Source organism: Nycticebus coucang, chromosome 18, assembly GCF_027406575.1.
Source record: "Nycticebus coucang isolate mNycCou1 chromosome 18, mNycCou1.pri, whole genome shotgun sequence".
Lineage (NCBI taxonomy): Eukaryota > Metazoa > Chordata > Mammalia > Primates > Lorisidae > Nycticebus > Nycticebus coucang.
The window spans coordinates 44,125,003-44,141,358 of record NC_069797.1 but is presented as its reverse complement, the minus strand read 5'-3'; the positions used below and the strand labels follow the sequence as shown (position 1 = coordinate 44,141,358).

General features: G+C 40.9%; 2 protein-coding genes across 2 annotated transcripts; one reads left to right on the top strand and one right to left on the bottom strand.

Annotated features, from left to right (window-relative positions):
* The first annotated feature begins 687 nt into the window (after positions 1 to 687).
* On the top strand, positions 688 to 1,623 carry LOC128570755 (olfactory receptor 4D2). The gene has a single exon (XM_053570182.1). The coding sequence runs from the start codon at positions 688 to 690 to the stop codon at positions 1,621 to 1,623; it is 936 nt and encodes a 311-aa protein (XP_053426157.1).
* A 13,457-nt stretch (positions 1,624 to 15,080) lies between these two features.
* On the bottom strand, positions 15,081 to 15,569 carry LOC128570356 (anaphase-promoting complex subunit 11-like). Its single transcript, XM_053569397.1, has one exon. It carries the CDS (start codon positions 15,552 to 15,554, stop codon positions 15,300 to 15,302), a length of 255 nt encoding a protein of 84 aa, XP_053425372.1. The 5' UTR covers positions 15,555 to 15,569; the 3' UTR covers positions 15,081 to 15,299.
* Positions 15,570 to 16,356: the final 787 nt, after the last annotated feature.

Sequence of the window (16,356 nt, the reverse complement as noted above, 5' to 3'; positions counted from 1 at the left end):
AAAGAAAGCGTTTTGTGTCTTTGTTTCTTTATTAGAGGCAGGGTCTCACTCTGTCACCCAGGCTGAAGTCCAGTGGTACAATCATAGTTCACTGTAACCCCAAACACCTGGGCTCCAAGTGATCCCCCTGCCTCTTGAGGACTACAGGTGACGCCACCATAACCAGCTAATTTTGAATTTTTTTTTTTGTAGAGATGGGGAGTCTCACAATGTTGCTCAAGCTGTTCTTGAACTCCTGGCCTCCCACTTCAGCCTCCCAAAGTGCTGGTGTTATAGGCATGAGTCACCATGTCTGCCCACAAATAATTTTTATTCTTACATTACAGACGGAAAAACAGACTCAGAAAGATTAAGTAAGTTACTCGTGATCAAATCTCAATGTAATTAAAGACTTGAAATTTGACTCCAGATGTATCTGACTCCAAATGTCTTCCCACTACAATATGAATCTTCAAAAGGTAGGTTGCATATATTTCTGGGTGGCTTTAAGATTTCGTGAGTGTATATTCTAGCACATACTTGTAAACTCCCCCAAGACAAGACAGCACCTGGACCATGCCACACACGACGATGCCCATCTATGAACCTGACAACTAGGTCTGAGCCTCTGAGCACTGAAAAGGCAAGCGCTGCCAGGATGAATCTAAGTCTGTGGTTGGCTTTCTTTAGGTATATGGAGAAGACACCATGGAGCCAGGTAACTTCACGTGGGTATCAGATTTTGTCTTCCTGGGGCTCTCACAGACGCAGGAGCTCCAGATTTTCCTGTTTTTGGTGTTCCTGTTTATCTATGTCATCAGTGTGGTGGGAAATCTCCTCATCATAGTCACAGTGACCTCTGATTCCCAGCTTCACACTCCCATGTACCTTCTGCTCCGAAACCTGGCTGTCATAGACCTCTGTTTCTCCTCAGTCACTGCCCCAAAGATGCTGATAGACTTCCTATCTCAGAAGAAGACCATCTCCTACCAGGGCTGCATGACCCAGATCTTCTTCTTCCACTTTCTTGGAGGAGCCTTGGTTTTCTTCCTCTCAGTGATGGCCTACGACCGCTACATAGCCATCTCCCGTCCCCTCCACTATGTCGTCATCATGAACACTCAGCTCTGTGTGGGGCTGGTGGTGGCCGCCTGGGTCGGGGGCTTCATCCACTCCATTGTCCAGCTGGCTCTGATGCTCCCGCTGCCTTTCTGTGGCCCCAATGTTCTGGATAACTTCTACTGTGACATCCCCCAAGTACTGAGACTGGCCTGCACTGACACCTCCCTCCTGGAGTTCCTCATGATCTCCAACAGTGGGATGCTGGTTCTCATCTGGTTCCTTCTCCTCCTGGTCTCTTACACCATCATCCTGGTGATGCTGAGGTCTCACTCAGGGCAGGCGAGGAGGAAGGCAGCTTCCACCTGCACCACCCACATCATCGTGGTCTCTATGATCTTCATTCCCAGCATTTACCTCTATGCCCGGCCCTTCACCCACTTCCCCATGGACAAAGCTGTGTCCATCAGCCACACGGTCATGACCCCCATGCTCAACCCCATGATCTACACCCTGAGGAACCAGGAGATGCAGGCAGCAGTGAAGAGATTAGGGAGGCGCCAGCTGGTTTGTAGAGCAGAGTGACAGCGGTAGTCACTTCTCTTTGGCTTTGCTTTTCCTTCCTGAAGAGGAGAGGGAGCTACTGCACCTGCTCTCTTGATAGCAGGATGGGTTGTGAGGGGGCTGGAAGAAGTGCACGAGTTTTGAAAACAAGCAACTTTGTGTTTTTGGGAAAAGGAGCGTCCTCTTTGGAGGCTAAGGTTTGTGATGAAGGGTCCTAACACACCTGGAACAAGGAGAAATGTTCACAGGGCCCCCAGACAACCACACCCTCTTTTTCCCCCTTCCTGGTGGATAGTTTCCTCTTATATGACACCATTTCCCCCTAAGAGCATTTCAATTTTCTGCATTTTGACTCTTCTCCCAGCATCCCCTTTTGATGGAAATCTGGGATGTTGGAAAGACCACAGTATTTGGAGTCTTAAACTCTAAATTAGAGGCCCTGACCCGTCACTGACCAAACTGATGAGCCATCCAACCTCTCTTGGCTCCATGGCTGATTCTTCACCATTTGCTTAAATTAATATCTGCACCCCCAGATTTCCCATGTTTGTTACAAGAATCAAAACATCTTTCTGAGAAAATAATGGGTACATCGTATAACTGTACGTTGTCTTCCAGGCTTTTAAAAATGATTTCATTTTATTTTAAAATACAGAATTATTATGAATATTCAGATTTTTCTTTTTCTTTTTTTGAGACAGAGTCTCAAGCTGTCACTCTGGGTAGAGTGCCGTGACATCATACCTCATAGCAACCTCCAACTCTTGGGCGCAAGTGATCTTCTTGCCTAAGTTTTTCTATTTTTAGTAGGAACGGGGTCTCGTTTTTTTGCTCAGGCTGGTCTCGAACCCGTGAGCTCAAGCTATCCACCTACCTTGGCCTCCTAGGGTGCTAGGATTACAGGCATGAGCCACGGCACCCGGCCACAGATTTTTCTCTTTGTATTTCATACTAATTGTTACAAATAAAAGATTTTGTATAAAATATATGTAAGTTATAAAACATTGTACTATTATGTAGGAACACTCACGTACTCAATTCAAGAAGCATAAGTTACCAATAACTTGCATTGACCCTGATTCTTCCCCAGATGAAAATGCTCTCTTGAATTTTATGTTTATCATTCCATTGCTTATATAAAATATTTTTATCACATTTTAATATAAACAGTAGATTGTTTTGTTTTGCTACTTTGGTGCTTTATGAAAATACACTACTGTACATAGTATCCTGATTGTTTTCTACTCTTCCTCAACATGATGTTCCTAAGTTCCACTTACTGTTGTTTGGCTATGGTTCATCTGTTTATTCTGTTGTACGTCCTATTATGAGAATGACACATTTGGGGTGTTTTCAGTTTTTCATTCTTGCAAAGAGTACTATTTTGAATATTACCCTCCAGGTCTCTAGTTACCCTGTTGAAGAACTCTGGTTAATACACCTAGAAGTGAAATTGCTCAATCACAAGGTCTTCAAAAATGTAACTTTACAAAAGAGTGCCAAGTAACTTTTCCAGTTTGTAGTACCAAAAACACATTCATCAGCAGCCTATCTGCTCCCATTGATCGATGTCCCTCTAGCAATCGATATTGTGAGACTTCATAAATTGCCAGTTTTGTGGGTAAACATGATAGTTCGGTATAGCCTCCATTTGCATTTCTCTATTCTCAAATATTTCTTTCCATATTTTCATTGTATTCAGGTTTCCCATGAATGGCTTTGTTTATTTTTCTATTACTTTTTCTAATTGATGGAGTTCTTTTATAAGTTGATTACTGATTTACTGTCAGTTATATTTATTATAATACCTTTTCCCAGTTTGTGGTTTATCTTCTCTATCTGTGGTATTAATTAATGAATTTCTTTTGAAGACACAGACTCACTCTGTGCTCTGAGTAGAGTGCTCCTAGCTCACAACAACCTCAAACTCTTGGCCTCAAGCAATCCCCTTACCTCAAACTCTTGAGTAGCTGGGACTACAGGTGTCACCACCACGACTGCCAAATTTTTCTATTTTTAGTAGGGATGGGGTCTCACACTTGCTCAGGCTGGTCTTGAACTCCTGAGTTCAAGTGAATCTCTTGCCTTGGCCTCCTAGAGTGCTAGGCTTACAGGTGTGAGCCACCATGCTCGGCCCGTGGTATTAATGTTACCAGATATAGTAATCTTATATTTTAGTATAAATTCATATTGGGATCTAATTTTAAGCTATTTATTTTATATAGATGAAAGAAAATCTTTTATTTTAACTTTTTTGTTTTTTAGTGACAGAGTTTTACTTCTTTGCCCTCTGTAGAGTGCTGTACGTCACAGCTCACAGCAACCTTCAGCTCTTGGGCTTAGGCGATTCGCTTGCCTCAGCCTCCCAATAGTTGGGACTACAGGCGCCCGCCACAACACCTGGCTATTTTTTGTTGCAGTTTGGCCAGGGGTGGGTTTGAACCCACCACCCTTGGTATATGGGGCCAGCACCCTAGTCACTGAGCCACAGGCACCGCCCTTTTATTTTAACTTTTAAAAATAATCCAACCCTACAGAAAAGTTGCAGATATTAAGTATAATACAAAGTACTTTTTTTTCCTGAAGGTAAGTTACTAACTTGATACCCACTGCTCCTCAATACTTTAATGTGCATTTTCTAAATAGACATATTCCTATGATGCTACCAGTCATCGAAATCAACACAATATCAATACAGTACTAATATCCAATCTTCAGACCCTACTCCAAGTTTGATCAAATGTCTCAATAAAGTATTTTATAGAAAGAGCATCTAGTTCAGAATTAGGTGTTGCATTTAATAGTTACATCTCTTTAGACTCCTTATATCTGGAAGAATTTCTTCTTGAATTTAATGACCTTGGCATTTTCAATGATTACATATCCATTATTCTTTATTTAGTTATTTTTTATTAAATCCTAACTGTGTACATTGATGCATTTATTGGTTTTATTGTACTGAGTTGAGATACAATGTGAAATGCATACATCAAACTAAGTAACACATTGATCACAATTATACTCTTTTCTTAATAGTTTTGAAATGTACCATTGCATCATGCACATTAGGTGAGGTCCCCCCAAATACCTTCCCTCCTCCCCTCTCTTCTCTCCTCCCCTCTCTTCTCTCCTCCCTTTCCTCTTCCCTTCTACTTACTTTTTTTTATTAATCTATCATCTTAAATATTTATTTTTTCTCATTTTTTTATTGTTAAATCATAGCTGTGTACATTAGTGCAATCAAGGGGTACATTGTGCTGGTTTCATATACAATCTGAAATATTCTCGTCAAACTGTTCAACGTAGCCTTCATGGCATTTTCTTAGTTATTATATGTAGACATTTGTATTCTGCCTCTAGTAAGTTTCCCCTGTGCCCATTCTAAGATGCACTGTAGATGTGGCCCCACCCATTACCCTCCCTCCACCCTAACATCCCCTCTCCTTTTCCCTTCCTTGGCCCTTTCCCCATAGTCTTGTGCTATAATTGGGTTATAGCCTTCATGTGAAAGCTATAATTTAGCTTCATAGTAGAGCTGAGTACATTGGATACTTTTTCTTCCATTCCTGAGATACTTTGCTAAGAAGAATATGTTCCAGCTCCATGCATGTAAACATGAAAGAGGTAAAGTCTCCATCTTTCTTTAAGGCTGCATAATATTCCATGGTATACATGTACCACAATTTGCTAGTCCATTCGTGGGTCGATGGGCACTTGGGCTTCTTCCATGACTTAGCAATTATGAATTGGGCTGCAATAAACATTCTGGTACAGATGTCCTTGTTATATTGTGACTTTTGGTCTTCTGGGCATAAACCTAGTAAAGGAATTATAGGATCAAATGGCAGGTCTATTTTTAGGTCTCTAAGTATTCTCCAAACATCCTTCCAGAAGAAATGTATTAGTGTGCATTCCTACCAGCAGTGTAGAAGTGTGCCCTTTTCTCCACATCCATGCCAACATCTCTGGTTTTGGGATTTTGTTATGTGGGCTACTCTTACTGGTGTTAGGTGATATCTTAAAGTAGTTTTGATTTGCATTTCTCTGATGATTAAAAATGATGAGCTTTTTTTCATGTGTTTGTAGATCATGCGTCTGTCTTCTTTAGAGAAGTTTCTCTTCAAGTCCCTTGCCCACCCTGAGATGGGATCATGTGTTCTTTTCTTGCTAATATGTTTGATTTCTCTGTGGATTCTAGTTATTAGACCTTTATCGGAGGTATAACCTGCAAATATTTTCTCCCATTCTGAGGGCTGTCTGCTTGCTTTACTCACTATGTTCTTGGCTGTGCAGAAGCTTTTTAGTTTGATCAGGTCCCAGTAGTGTATTTTTGATACTGCTTCAATTGCCTGGGGAGTCCTCCTCATAAAATATTCACCCAGGCCGATTCCTTGAAGAGTTTTCCCTGAACTTACTTCAAGTATTTTTATAGTTTCATGTCTTAAGTTTAAATCTTTTATCCAGTGAGAGTCTATTTTAGTTAATGGTGAAAGGTGTGGGTCCAGTTTCAATCTTCTACAGGTTGCCAGCCAGTTCACCCAGCACCATTTGTTAAATAGGGAATCTTTTCCCCACTGAATGTTTTTAATTGGCTTGTCAAAGATCAAATAATGGTAAGTAGCTGGATTCATCTCTTGGTTCTCTATTCTGTTCCAGACATCTACTTCTCTGTTTTTGAGTCAATACCATGCTGTTTGTACTATATCGATTTATAGTACAGTCTCAGGTCTGGTAGCGTGATTCCTCCTGCTGTGTTTTTATTGCTGAGTAATGTTTTGGCTATTTGAGTTTTTTTCTGATTGCATATAAAACGAAGTATTATTTTTTCAAGATCTTTGAAATATGACAATGGAGCTTTAATAGGAATTGCATTAAAATTATATATTGCTTTGGATAGTATAGACATTTTAACCATGTTGATTCTTCCCAGCCATGAGCATTCTATGTTTTTCCATTTGTTAACATCTTCAGCTATTTCTTTTCTTAAAGTTTCATAGTTCTCTTTGTAGAGATCTTTCACGTCCTTTGTTAGGTATACTCCCAAATATCTCATCTTCTTTGGCACTACTGTGAAAGGAATAGAGTCCTTGACTGTTTTTTCGGCTTGGTTATTGTTGGTATATATAAAGGCTACAGATTTATGGGTGTTGATTTTGTAGCCTGAGACATTGCTGTATTCCTTGATCACTTCTAAAAGTTTTGTAGTAGAATCCCTAGTGTTTTCCAGATATACGATCATATCATCTGCGAAGAGTGAAAGTTTGATCTCTTCTGACCCTATGTGGATACCCTTGATCGCCTTTTCTTCCCTAATTGCAATGGCTAAAAGAGCAATGAAGACAATAGGCAACCTTGCCTGGTTCCTGATCTAAGTGGAAATGATTTCAATTTAACTCCATTAAATACAATATTGGCTGTGGGTTTACTGCAGATGGCCTCTATTTGTTTAAGAAATGTCCCTTCTAGGGGAGTGGGGGCTTGGTGTGTGTCACACTTTATGGGCGCAAGACATGATTGCAAGAGGGACTTTACCTAACAATTGCAATCAGTGTAACCTGGCTTATTGTACCCTCAATGAATCCCCAACAATAAAAAAAAAAAGAAAGAAATGTCCCTTCAATACCAATGTTCTTAAGTGTTCTGATCATGAAGCGATGCTGGATGTTATCAAAAGCTTTTTCTGCATCAATTGAAAAAATCATATGGTCCTTGTTTTTTAGTTTGTTTATGTGCTGAATTACATTTATAGATTTACATATATTGAACCAGCCTTGAGACCCTGGGATCAATCCCACTTGGTCGTGGTGTGTAATTTTTTTGATGTGTTGTTGGTTTCTGTTTGTTAGGATCTTATTGAGTATTTTAGCATCAATATTCATTAGTGATACTGGTCTATAATTTTCTTTTTTTGTTGGGTCTTTCTCTGGTTTGGGGATCAAGGTGATGCGTGCTTCATAGAATGTGTTGGGTAGTATTCCTTCTTTTCCTATATTTTGGAAGAGGTTTAATAATATAGGTACTAGTTCTTCTTTAAAGGTTTGGTAGAATTCTGACGTAAAGCCATCTGGTCCTGGGCTTTTCTTTTCAGGGAGATTTTGTATAGTTGATGCTATTTCAGAACTTGATATAGGCCTGTTCAACATTTCCACTTGGTTCTGGCTAAGTCTTTGTAGGTGGCGTACTTCCAGGTATTGGTCGATATCTTTCAGATTTTCATATTTCTGAGAGTAGAGTTTCTTTTAATATAAGTTATGTATTTTTTGAATTTCTGAGGGGTCTGTTGTTACTTCATTGTTACCATTTCTGATTGATGAAATTAGAGATTTTACTCTTTTTTTCCTGGTTAGGTTGGCCAAAGGTTTATCTATTTTATTGATCTTTTCAAAAAAACCAACTTTTGGATTTATTGATCTGTTGTATAATTCTTTTGTTTTCAATTTCGTTTAGTTCTGCTCTGATTTTGGTTATTTCTGTTCTTCTGCTGGATTTGGGGTTGGAGTGTTCTTCCTTCTCCAGTTGTTTGAGATGTCCCATTAAGTTATTAGCTTCCTCTCTTTCCGTTTTCTTGAGGAAGGCTTGCAGTGCTAAAAATTTCCCTCTTCGGACTGCCTTTGCAGTATCCCAGAAGTTCTGGTAATTCGTGTCTTGATTGTTGTTTTGTTCCAAAAATTTGGTGATTTCCTTCTTAATCTCGTCTATAACCCATCCTTCAGCATAAGGTTGTTTATTTTCCATGTTTTTGTATGGGTATGCAGGTTCCTGTTGTTATTGAGTTTAACTTTTATTCCATGATGGTCTGAGAAGATGCAAGGAATAATTTCTATTTTTTAAAAATGTGCTGAGGTTAGATTTGTGGCCTAGGATGTGGTCGATTTTGGAGTATGTTCCATGGGCTGATGAGAAGAATGTGTATTCAGTTTTGTTGGGATGAAATGTTCTGTAGATGTCTGTTAAGTCCAGATGTTGAATGGTTAAGTTTAAATCTAAAATTTCTTTGCTCAGCTTCTTTTTGGAGGATCTATCCAGCACTGCTAAAGAGGTGTTAACATCTCCAACTAGTATGGAACTGGAAGAAATCAAGTTGCTCATGTCTGTTAGAGTTTCTCTTATAAATTGACATGAGTTCTGGTTGGGTGCATAAATATTAATAATTGAAATCTCATCATATTGAGTATTACCTTTAACAACCATGAAGTGTCCATCCTTATCCTTCCTTATTTCGGTTGGTTTAAAGCCCATTGCGTCTGCGAATAGGATTGCAATGCCTGCTTTTTTCTGCTTTCCATTTGCCTGGAGTATAGATGACCATCCCTTCACCTTGAGTCTATATTTATCTTTTAATGTAAGATGCAATTCTTGTATGCAGCAGATATCTGGCTTGAGTTTTTGTATCCAGTCAGCCAACCTGTGCCTCTTTAGAGGACAATTTAAACCATTCACATTAATTGAGAATATTGATAAGCCTTTTGAGAGTCTGGTGGACATTTTTAATCCTTTTGCAACTGTGGAAGTTGGAATTTTCTGGGTGGGTTTACTTTTGTGGTGGAGGATTACGCTTGTCATTATGGAGGATAGGTCTGAGAATATCCTGGAGAGCTGGTTTAGTTATGGCAAATTTCTTCAACATGTGAATGTCATTGAAGTATTTAATTTCTCCATCATAAATGAAACCCAGTTTAGCTGGGTACAGGATCCTGGGTTGAAAGTTATTTTGCTTTAGGAGATTAAAAGTCAATGACCATCCTTTTCTCGCTTGAAAGGTTTCAGCAGAGAGATCTGCAGTTATTCTAATATTCTTGCCCTTGTAAGTGATGGGTTTTTTTCGTCTGGCTGCTTTCAGAATTTTCTCCTTCATATTAACTTTAGTGAAATTGATTATGATGTGTCTGGGGGATGTTTTATTTGGGTTGAGTCATGCTGGAGTTCTGAAACTGTTTGCTATCTGAATTTCAGAATCTCTTGGCATGTCTGGAAAGTTTTCCTTCATACTCTCATGGAGAAGAGACTCTGTGCCTTGTGAAGCCACTCATTGCTTTCAGAGATCCCTATAAGACAAATATTGATTTTCTTCTAATTATCCCAGAGGTCTCTGAGAGAGTGATCTGTTTTTGCCCTCCCTTTCTCTTCCTCTTTGAAGGTTTGGGAGCATTCGAAAGCTTTGTCTTCAATGTCAGAAAGCCTTTCTTCTGCTTGCTCCATTCTGTTGCTGAGGGATTGTACTGTGTTTCTCAGATCTTTGAGGGCTGCAACTTCTTGTCTCAATGTGTCAAAATCTTTGGTCATTTGGTCTTTGAATTCGTTCAATTCTTGAGATATCTTTTGGGTTGCTGCTTAAACTCTAATTTGATCTTATTTGCTATCCAGATTCTGAATTTGATTTCTGACATCTCAGCTATTTGTTTGTGCATGGGATCTTGTGCTGTGTCTGCCTCATTGATCCTTGGGGGAGTTGATCTAATCTGACTATTCATATTGCCAGAGTTTTTCTGTTGATTCTGCCTCATGATTGTTTTCACCATTGCCTCTGGCTGTCCTCAGAGCTGGGGAGGTGTCTCTCCAAGATTAGACCCCAGCGGGATCACTCTATTGTTGCTGGATCTTTGTAGGGAGTGGCCCTGTGTAGTTCCTCTGGGGCTGCCCCAGCCAGGGAGTTCTGGTTGTGGAAGCACCTCTGGCATGTGACATACCCAGATACAGTAACAGGGTGGGAGGTGGTGCGCATGGTTCTGGGAGTGCCTGGCACCCAGTGACTTTGGCACAGAGAGTCCAAGGCTCCAGCAGTCTCTGGCCAGGAGAAGGGCTCTGTGCAGAGGCAGGGAGGGCTCCGGAGGCTACGTGGCTACCAGAGTCCCTGGCCAGATGAGTGGGCTGGTGTGGAGGCAGGGAGGGTTCAGGAGGGAGGACGCAGGGTTGTGTAGCTCCTGCAGTTCCTGGTCAGGGCATGTGGAGGCCCGGTGGGCTCAGGTCACAGATCGGGGGTCACAGCACAGCTCTTACGGAGGTCCAGGTGCCAAGCCCAGGAGTTTGAGGTTGTTATGAGCTGTGACGCCAGGGCACTCTACCCAGGGCCACAGCCCAAGGCTCCAGTGTGCCAGAACTGGTCTCATTCTGCCCCTGAGGGTTAAGGCTGTAAGGCAGCTCGGCCCCACCTTAATCTGCTCAGTCACCAGGTTACTAGCTCCCGCCCGATCTATGCTCTGGGACCCTGAGTGCAGAGCTTGCTGGGGCAGTTCTCTCACAATGGCTCCCTGCAGCCCGCAGCTGAACACTATTAGCTCCATCTGGCTCAGCGGCTCAGTCTGGGGCCCTAGACAATGCCCAAAGTTCTCCGCCATCCTGCTCAAGCTATACCCAAGGCAGTTCAACTGAGTGCCAAGTCCAAAAACACTGAAACAGTTCACAGGTAATGCCTTTCTGGTTTGCAGTCTCACTGCTGCTTGTACTTACAGCTTCCAGTGGGATTATGTCGATTGTACACATGCAACCACTTGCCAGTTTTCTACTGTTATTGTCCTTCTCTTGGGGTCCAGAAGTCCCTTGCAGACTCCCTGTATCCTCAAAGGGATGATTATAGGCAGATCCCACCAGCCAGAGATGCCTGGAGTCTTTTCTCCCCAGACTCATTGTGCCCTATTGTAGGGAGGCTGTTACTCAGCCACCATCTTGGATTGTCCCTCTTCCCTTCTACTTTCTGCACTATAGTTATGTTTAACCATTCATATGAATGTGTAGGTGTATATATATTGATTTCATAGTAGTATTGAGTACATTGGATACTTTTTTTCCCCCATTCTTGAGATACTTTACTAAGAAGAATATGTTCCAGCTCCATCCAGGTAAACATAAAAGATGTGAAGTCTCCATCTTTTTTATGGCTGCACAGTATTCCACGGTGTACATATACCACAATTTGTTAATCCATTCATGGGTCAATGACATACCCATTATTCTGTAGAATGTTCCTCAGTTAGGTTTCATGATGATTAGATATTGGTGATGCATCTTGGTCAGGGATATCACAGAAATTATATTGTGTTTTTCTCACTGCATTTTATAAGGTAAATGTGTGTGTGTGAGAGAGAGAGAAACTTTGATTTTTCTCATTCTGATGTGCCATCACTTTGATTACCAGAGAAAGGAAGTGTTTGCTAAGCTTTTCACCTACTAAGTTGTTCATTTTCCCTTGGAAGTTAGTAAATTCTGTGAGGAAGTACTTTGAGACTATCGAGTTCCTTATGAAACTTTAAATGTATTCACTTATTTATATGTGTGCTAAGTCACGTTTTCCTCTTTACTCCTTGAGTTATGATCCATGATTAACATTATTTATGTTGACACTCAGTATTTCCCAGACTTGGCCAGTAGGAGTCTCTTCAACTCAACTTCTGTGTTCTCTTCACTCTTTTACCCCTTCCTTACTTTCTGGCATTATGAAATGTCTCTTGTTTACTTTCTTTGTTCCTGGTCGGGAATCAACTATTTCTATAAATAGTCCCAGTTCCTTTTAATGGAGAATAGTTAGAAGTCAATATCTAGGTGCAAGGTGTACTCATTGGTATGTATAAATTCCCACATATATATGCATATAAATATATATTAACATATTCAATCCATATGTATTTTTCTATCTCTTTCTATATAATAGCCAAGTTCACATACACACTTCCAATGCTAATTCAGCACCACAGAATTCATCTTTTCTTGATGCTATACAACCTGACTCCCATAATTCTTAATATATTTGATTTTTATTGAGAGGAAATTAAAATAAAAACAACCATCTTCAAGTCTATAATTCAGCAGCATTTGGTACTTCCACAGTGTTGTACAATCATTACCTCAATCTAGTTCCAAAACATTTTCATCACCCAAAAAGGAAACCCCATATCCATTAAGCAGTCACTCCCCATTCCCTTTCTCTCCCTAGGTCCTGGAAACCACTAATCTGATTTCTGTCTATGGATTTACCTATTCTGGACATATCATGTAAAGGACATCATGTAATATGTGACATTTTGTATCTAGATTTTTTTTACCCTGTATAATTTTCTTTTTTTTTTTTTTTATTAAATCATAGCCATGTACATTAATGCAATCATGGGGCACCATACACTGGTTTTTATAGACCATTTGACACATTTTCATCACACTGGTTAACATAGCCTTCCTGGCATTTTTGTAGTTATTATGTTAAGACATTTACATTCTACATTTACTAAGTTTCACATATACCCTTGTAAGATGCACCGCAGGTGTAATTCCACCAATCACCCTCCCTCTGCCCAGCCTCCCCCCCTCCCCTTTCCTCATATTCTTAGGTTATAATTGGGTTATAGCTTTCATATGAAAGCCATAAATTAGTTTCATAGTAGGGCTGAGTACATTGGATACTTTTTCTTCCATTTCTGAGATACTTTACTAAGAAGAATAGTTTCCAGTTCCATCTGTGTAAACATGAAAGAGGTAAAGTCTCCATCTTTCTTTAAGGCTGCATAATATTCCATGGTGTACATATACCACAGTTTATTAATCCATTCATGGATCGATGGGCACTTGGGCTTTTTCCATGACTTAGCAATTATGAATTGGACTGCAATAAACATTCTGGTACAGGGCAGCGCCTGTGGCTCAGTGAGCAGGGTGCCGGCCCCATATGCCGAGGGTGGTGGGTTCAAACCCAGCCCCGGCCAAACTGCAACAAAAAAATAGCCGGGCGTTGTGGCAGGTGCCTGTGGTCCCAGCTACTCGGGAGGCTGAGGCAGAGAATCGCCTAAGCCCAGGAGTTGGAGGTTGCTGTGAGCTGTGTGATGCCACGGCACTCTACCGAGGGCAATAAAGTGAAACTCTGTCTCTACAAAAAAAAAAAAAATTGTCTTCTTAAAAAAAAAATTAAAAAAAAACATTCCGGTACAAATATCTTTGTTATGATGTGATTTTTGGTCTTCTGGGTATATGCCTAGTAGAGGAATTATAGGATTGAATGGCAGATCTATTTTTAGATCTCTAAGTGTTCTCCAAACATCTTTCCAAAAGGAATGTATTAATTTGCATTCCCACCAGCAGTGTAGGGGTGTTCCCTTTTCTCCACATCCACGCCAACATCTCTGGTCTTGGGATTTTGTGATATGGGCTAATCTTACTGGAGTTAGATGATATCTCAAAGTAGTTTTGATTTGCATTTCTCTGATGATTAAAGATGACGAGCATTTTTTCTTATGTCTGTAGGCCATGTGCCTGTCTTCTTCAGAGAAGTTTCTCTTCAAGTCCCTTGCCCAGCCTGCGATGGGATTACTTTTTCTTTTCTTGCTTATACGTTTGAGTTCTCTGTGAATTCTGGTTATTAAATCTTTGTCAGAAACATAACCTGCAAATATCTTCTCCCAATCTGATGGCTGTTTGCTTGCTTTACTTACTGTGTTCTTGGCTGTGCAGAAACTTTTTAGTTTGATCAGGTCCCAGTAGTGTATTTTTGATACTGCTTCAATTGCCCGGGGGGTCCTCCTCATAAAATACTCACCCAGACCTATTTCTTCAAGGGTTTTCCCTGCGCTCTCTTCTAGTATTTTTTTTTCTTTTTTTTTTTTGTAGAGACAGAGTCTCACTGTACCGCCCTCGGTAGAGTGCCGTGGCGTCACACGGCTCACAGCAACCTCAAACTCTTGGGCTTACGTGATTCTCTTGCCTCAGCCTCCCGAGTAGCTGGGACTACCCGCCACAACGCCCGGCTATTTTTTTGTTGCCGTTTGGGCGGGGCTGGGTCCGAACCCGCCACCCTCGGCATATGGGGCCGGCGCCCTACTCACTGAGCCACAGGCGCCGCCCCCTCTTCTAGTATTTTTATAATTTCATGTCTTAAGTTTAAATCTTTAATCCAGTGAGAGTCTATCTTAGTTAATGGTGAAAGGTGTGGGTCCAGTTTCAGTCTTCTATAGGTTGCCAGCTAGTTCACCCAGCACTATTTGTTAAATAGGGAATCTTTTCCCCACTGATGTTTTTAATTGGCTTGTCAAAGATCAAATAACGGTAAGTAGCTGGATTCATCTCTTGGTTCTCTATTCTGTTCCAGACATCTACTTCTCTGTTTTTGTGCCAGTACCATGCTGTTTTGATCACTATCGATTTATAGTATAGTCTGAGGTCTGGTAGCGTGATACCTCCTGCTTTGTTTTTATTTCTGAGTAATGTCTTGGCTATTTGAGGGTTTTTTTATTCCATATAAAACGAAGCATTATTTTTTCAAGATTTTTAAAGTATGACAGTGGAGCTTTAATAGGGATTGCATTAAAATTGTATATTGCTTTGGGTAGTATGGACATTTTAACCATGTTGATTCTTTCCAGCCATGAGCATGGTATGTTTTTCCATTTGTAAACATTTTCAGCTATTTCTTTTCTTAGAGTTTCATAGTTCTCTTTATAGAGATCTTTCATGTCCTTTGTTAAATAAACTCCCAAATATTTCATCTTTTTTTTCAAGTTTCCAGTAATGTAATAAGTTTTACTTATATTAGATAAAAGCATCAACATTGTGATGGAAAAACAGAGGAAGCTCCATCCTTCTTCCAACCCCATCATAGTTCCCACAGGGGCCCATCCCCTCAGAGACCAAAGCCACCGGTTCTGGCAGGACAACGGGGTTTCAGGACACCATCTGGGGCGAGGGCCCAAGCCCAGATGCAGCTTAGGGGGCAGAAGCCCTCACTCCTTGAACTTCCACTCCTGGCGGCACATGGGGCAGTGCTGCTGGGCCTGCTGTGCATGCAGCCACTTGAGGATGCAATGCATGTGGAAACAATGTGAGCACTGGCCCCACACCAGCGGGCAGTCGTCGCCAGGCACCTTACAGTCTGGATAGCAGCTATTAAATGCCATTCTGCAGATGCTACAGTTCTCATCATTTGCCACCCAAAGCCAAGTGACCGCACCATTCCAGCACTTAATCTTCACCTTCATGGCAGTGGAATCTGTGGGCTTTGGGGTGTGCCTGATATCCGCTGCCTCAAGTAGCACCCAAGGGCATTCTCCCCGCCCCAGGCCTGCCCGCTGGCGCGCACCTCAGCCACGGGCAGTGGGGCAAGAGCTGTAGAAGCCCTCAGAACCCCCAAATATTTCATCTTCTTTGGCACTACTGTGAATGGAATAGAGTCCTTAACTTTTTTCAGCTTGACTATTGTTGGTATATATAAAGGCTACCGATTTATGAATGTTGATTTTGTAACCTGAGATGCTGCTGTATTCCTTGATCACTTCTAAAAGTTTTGTAGTAGAATCCCTAGTGTTTTCCAGATACACAATTATATCATCTGCGAAGAGCGAATTCTCTTCTGACCCTATGTGGATACCCTTGATCGCCTTTTCTTCCCTAATTGCGGTGGCTAAAACTTCCATTACAATGTTAAAGAGCAGTGGAGACAATGGGCAGCCTTATCTAGTTCCTGATTTGAGTGGAAATGATTTCAATTTAACTCCATTCAATACGATATTGGCTGTGGGTTTGCTGTAGATGGCCTCTATTAGTTTAAGAAATGTCCCTTCAGTACCAATTTTCTTAAGTGTTCTGATCATGAAGAGATGCTGTATATTATCAAAAGCTTTTTCTGCATCAATTGAGAGAATCATATGGTGTTTGTTTTTTAATTTATGTGCTGAATTATACTTATGGATTTATGTATATTGAACCAGCCTTGAGACCCTGGGATAAAACTGACTTGGTCATGATGTATAATTTGTTTGATGTGTTGCTGGATTCTGTTTG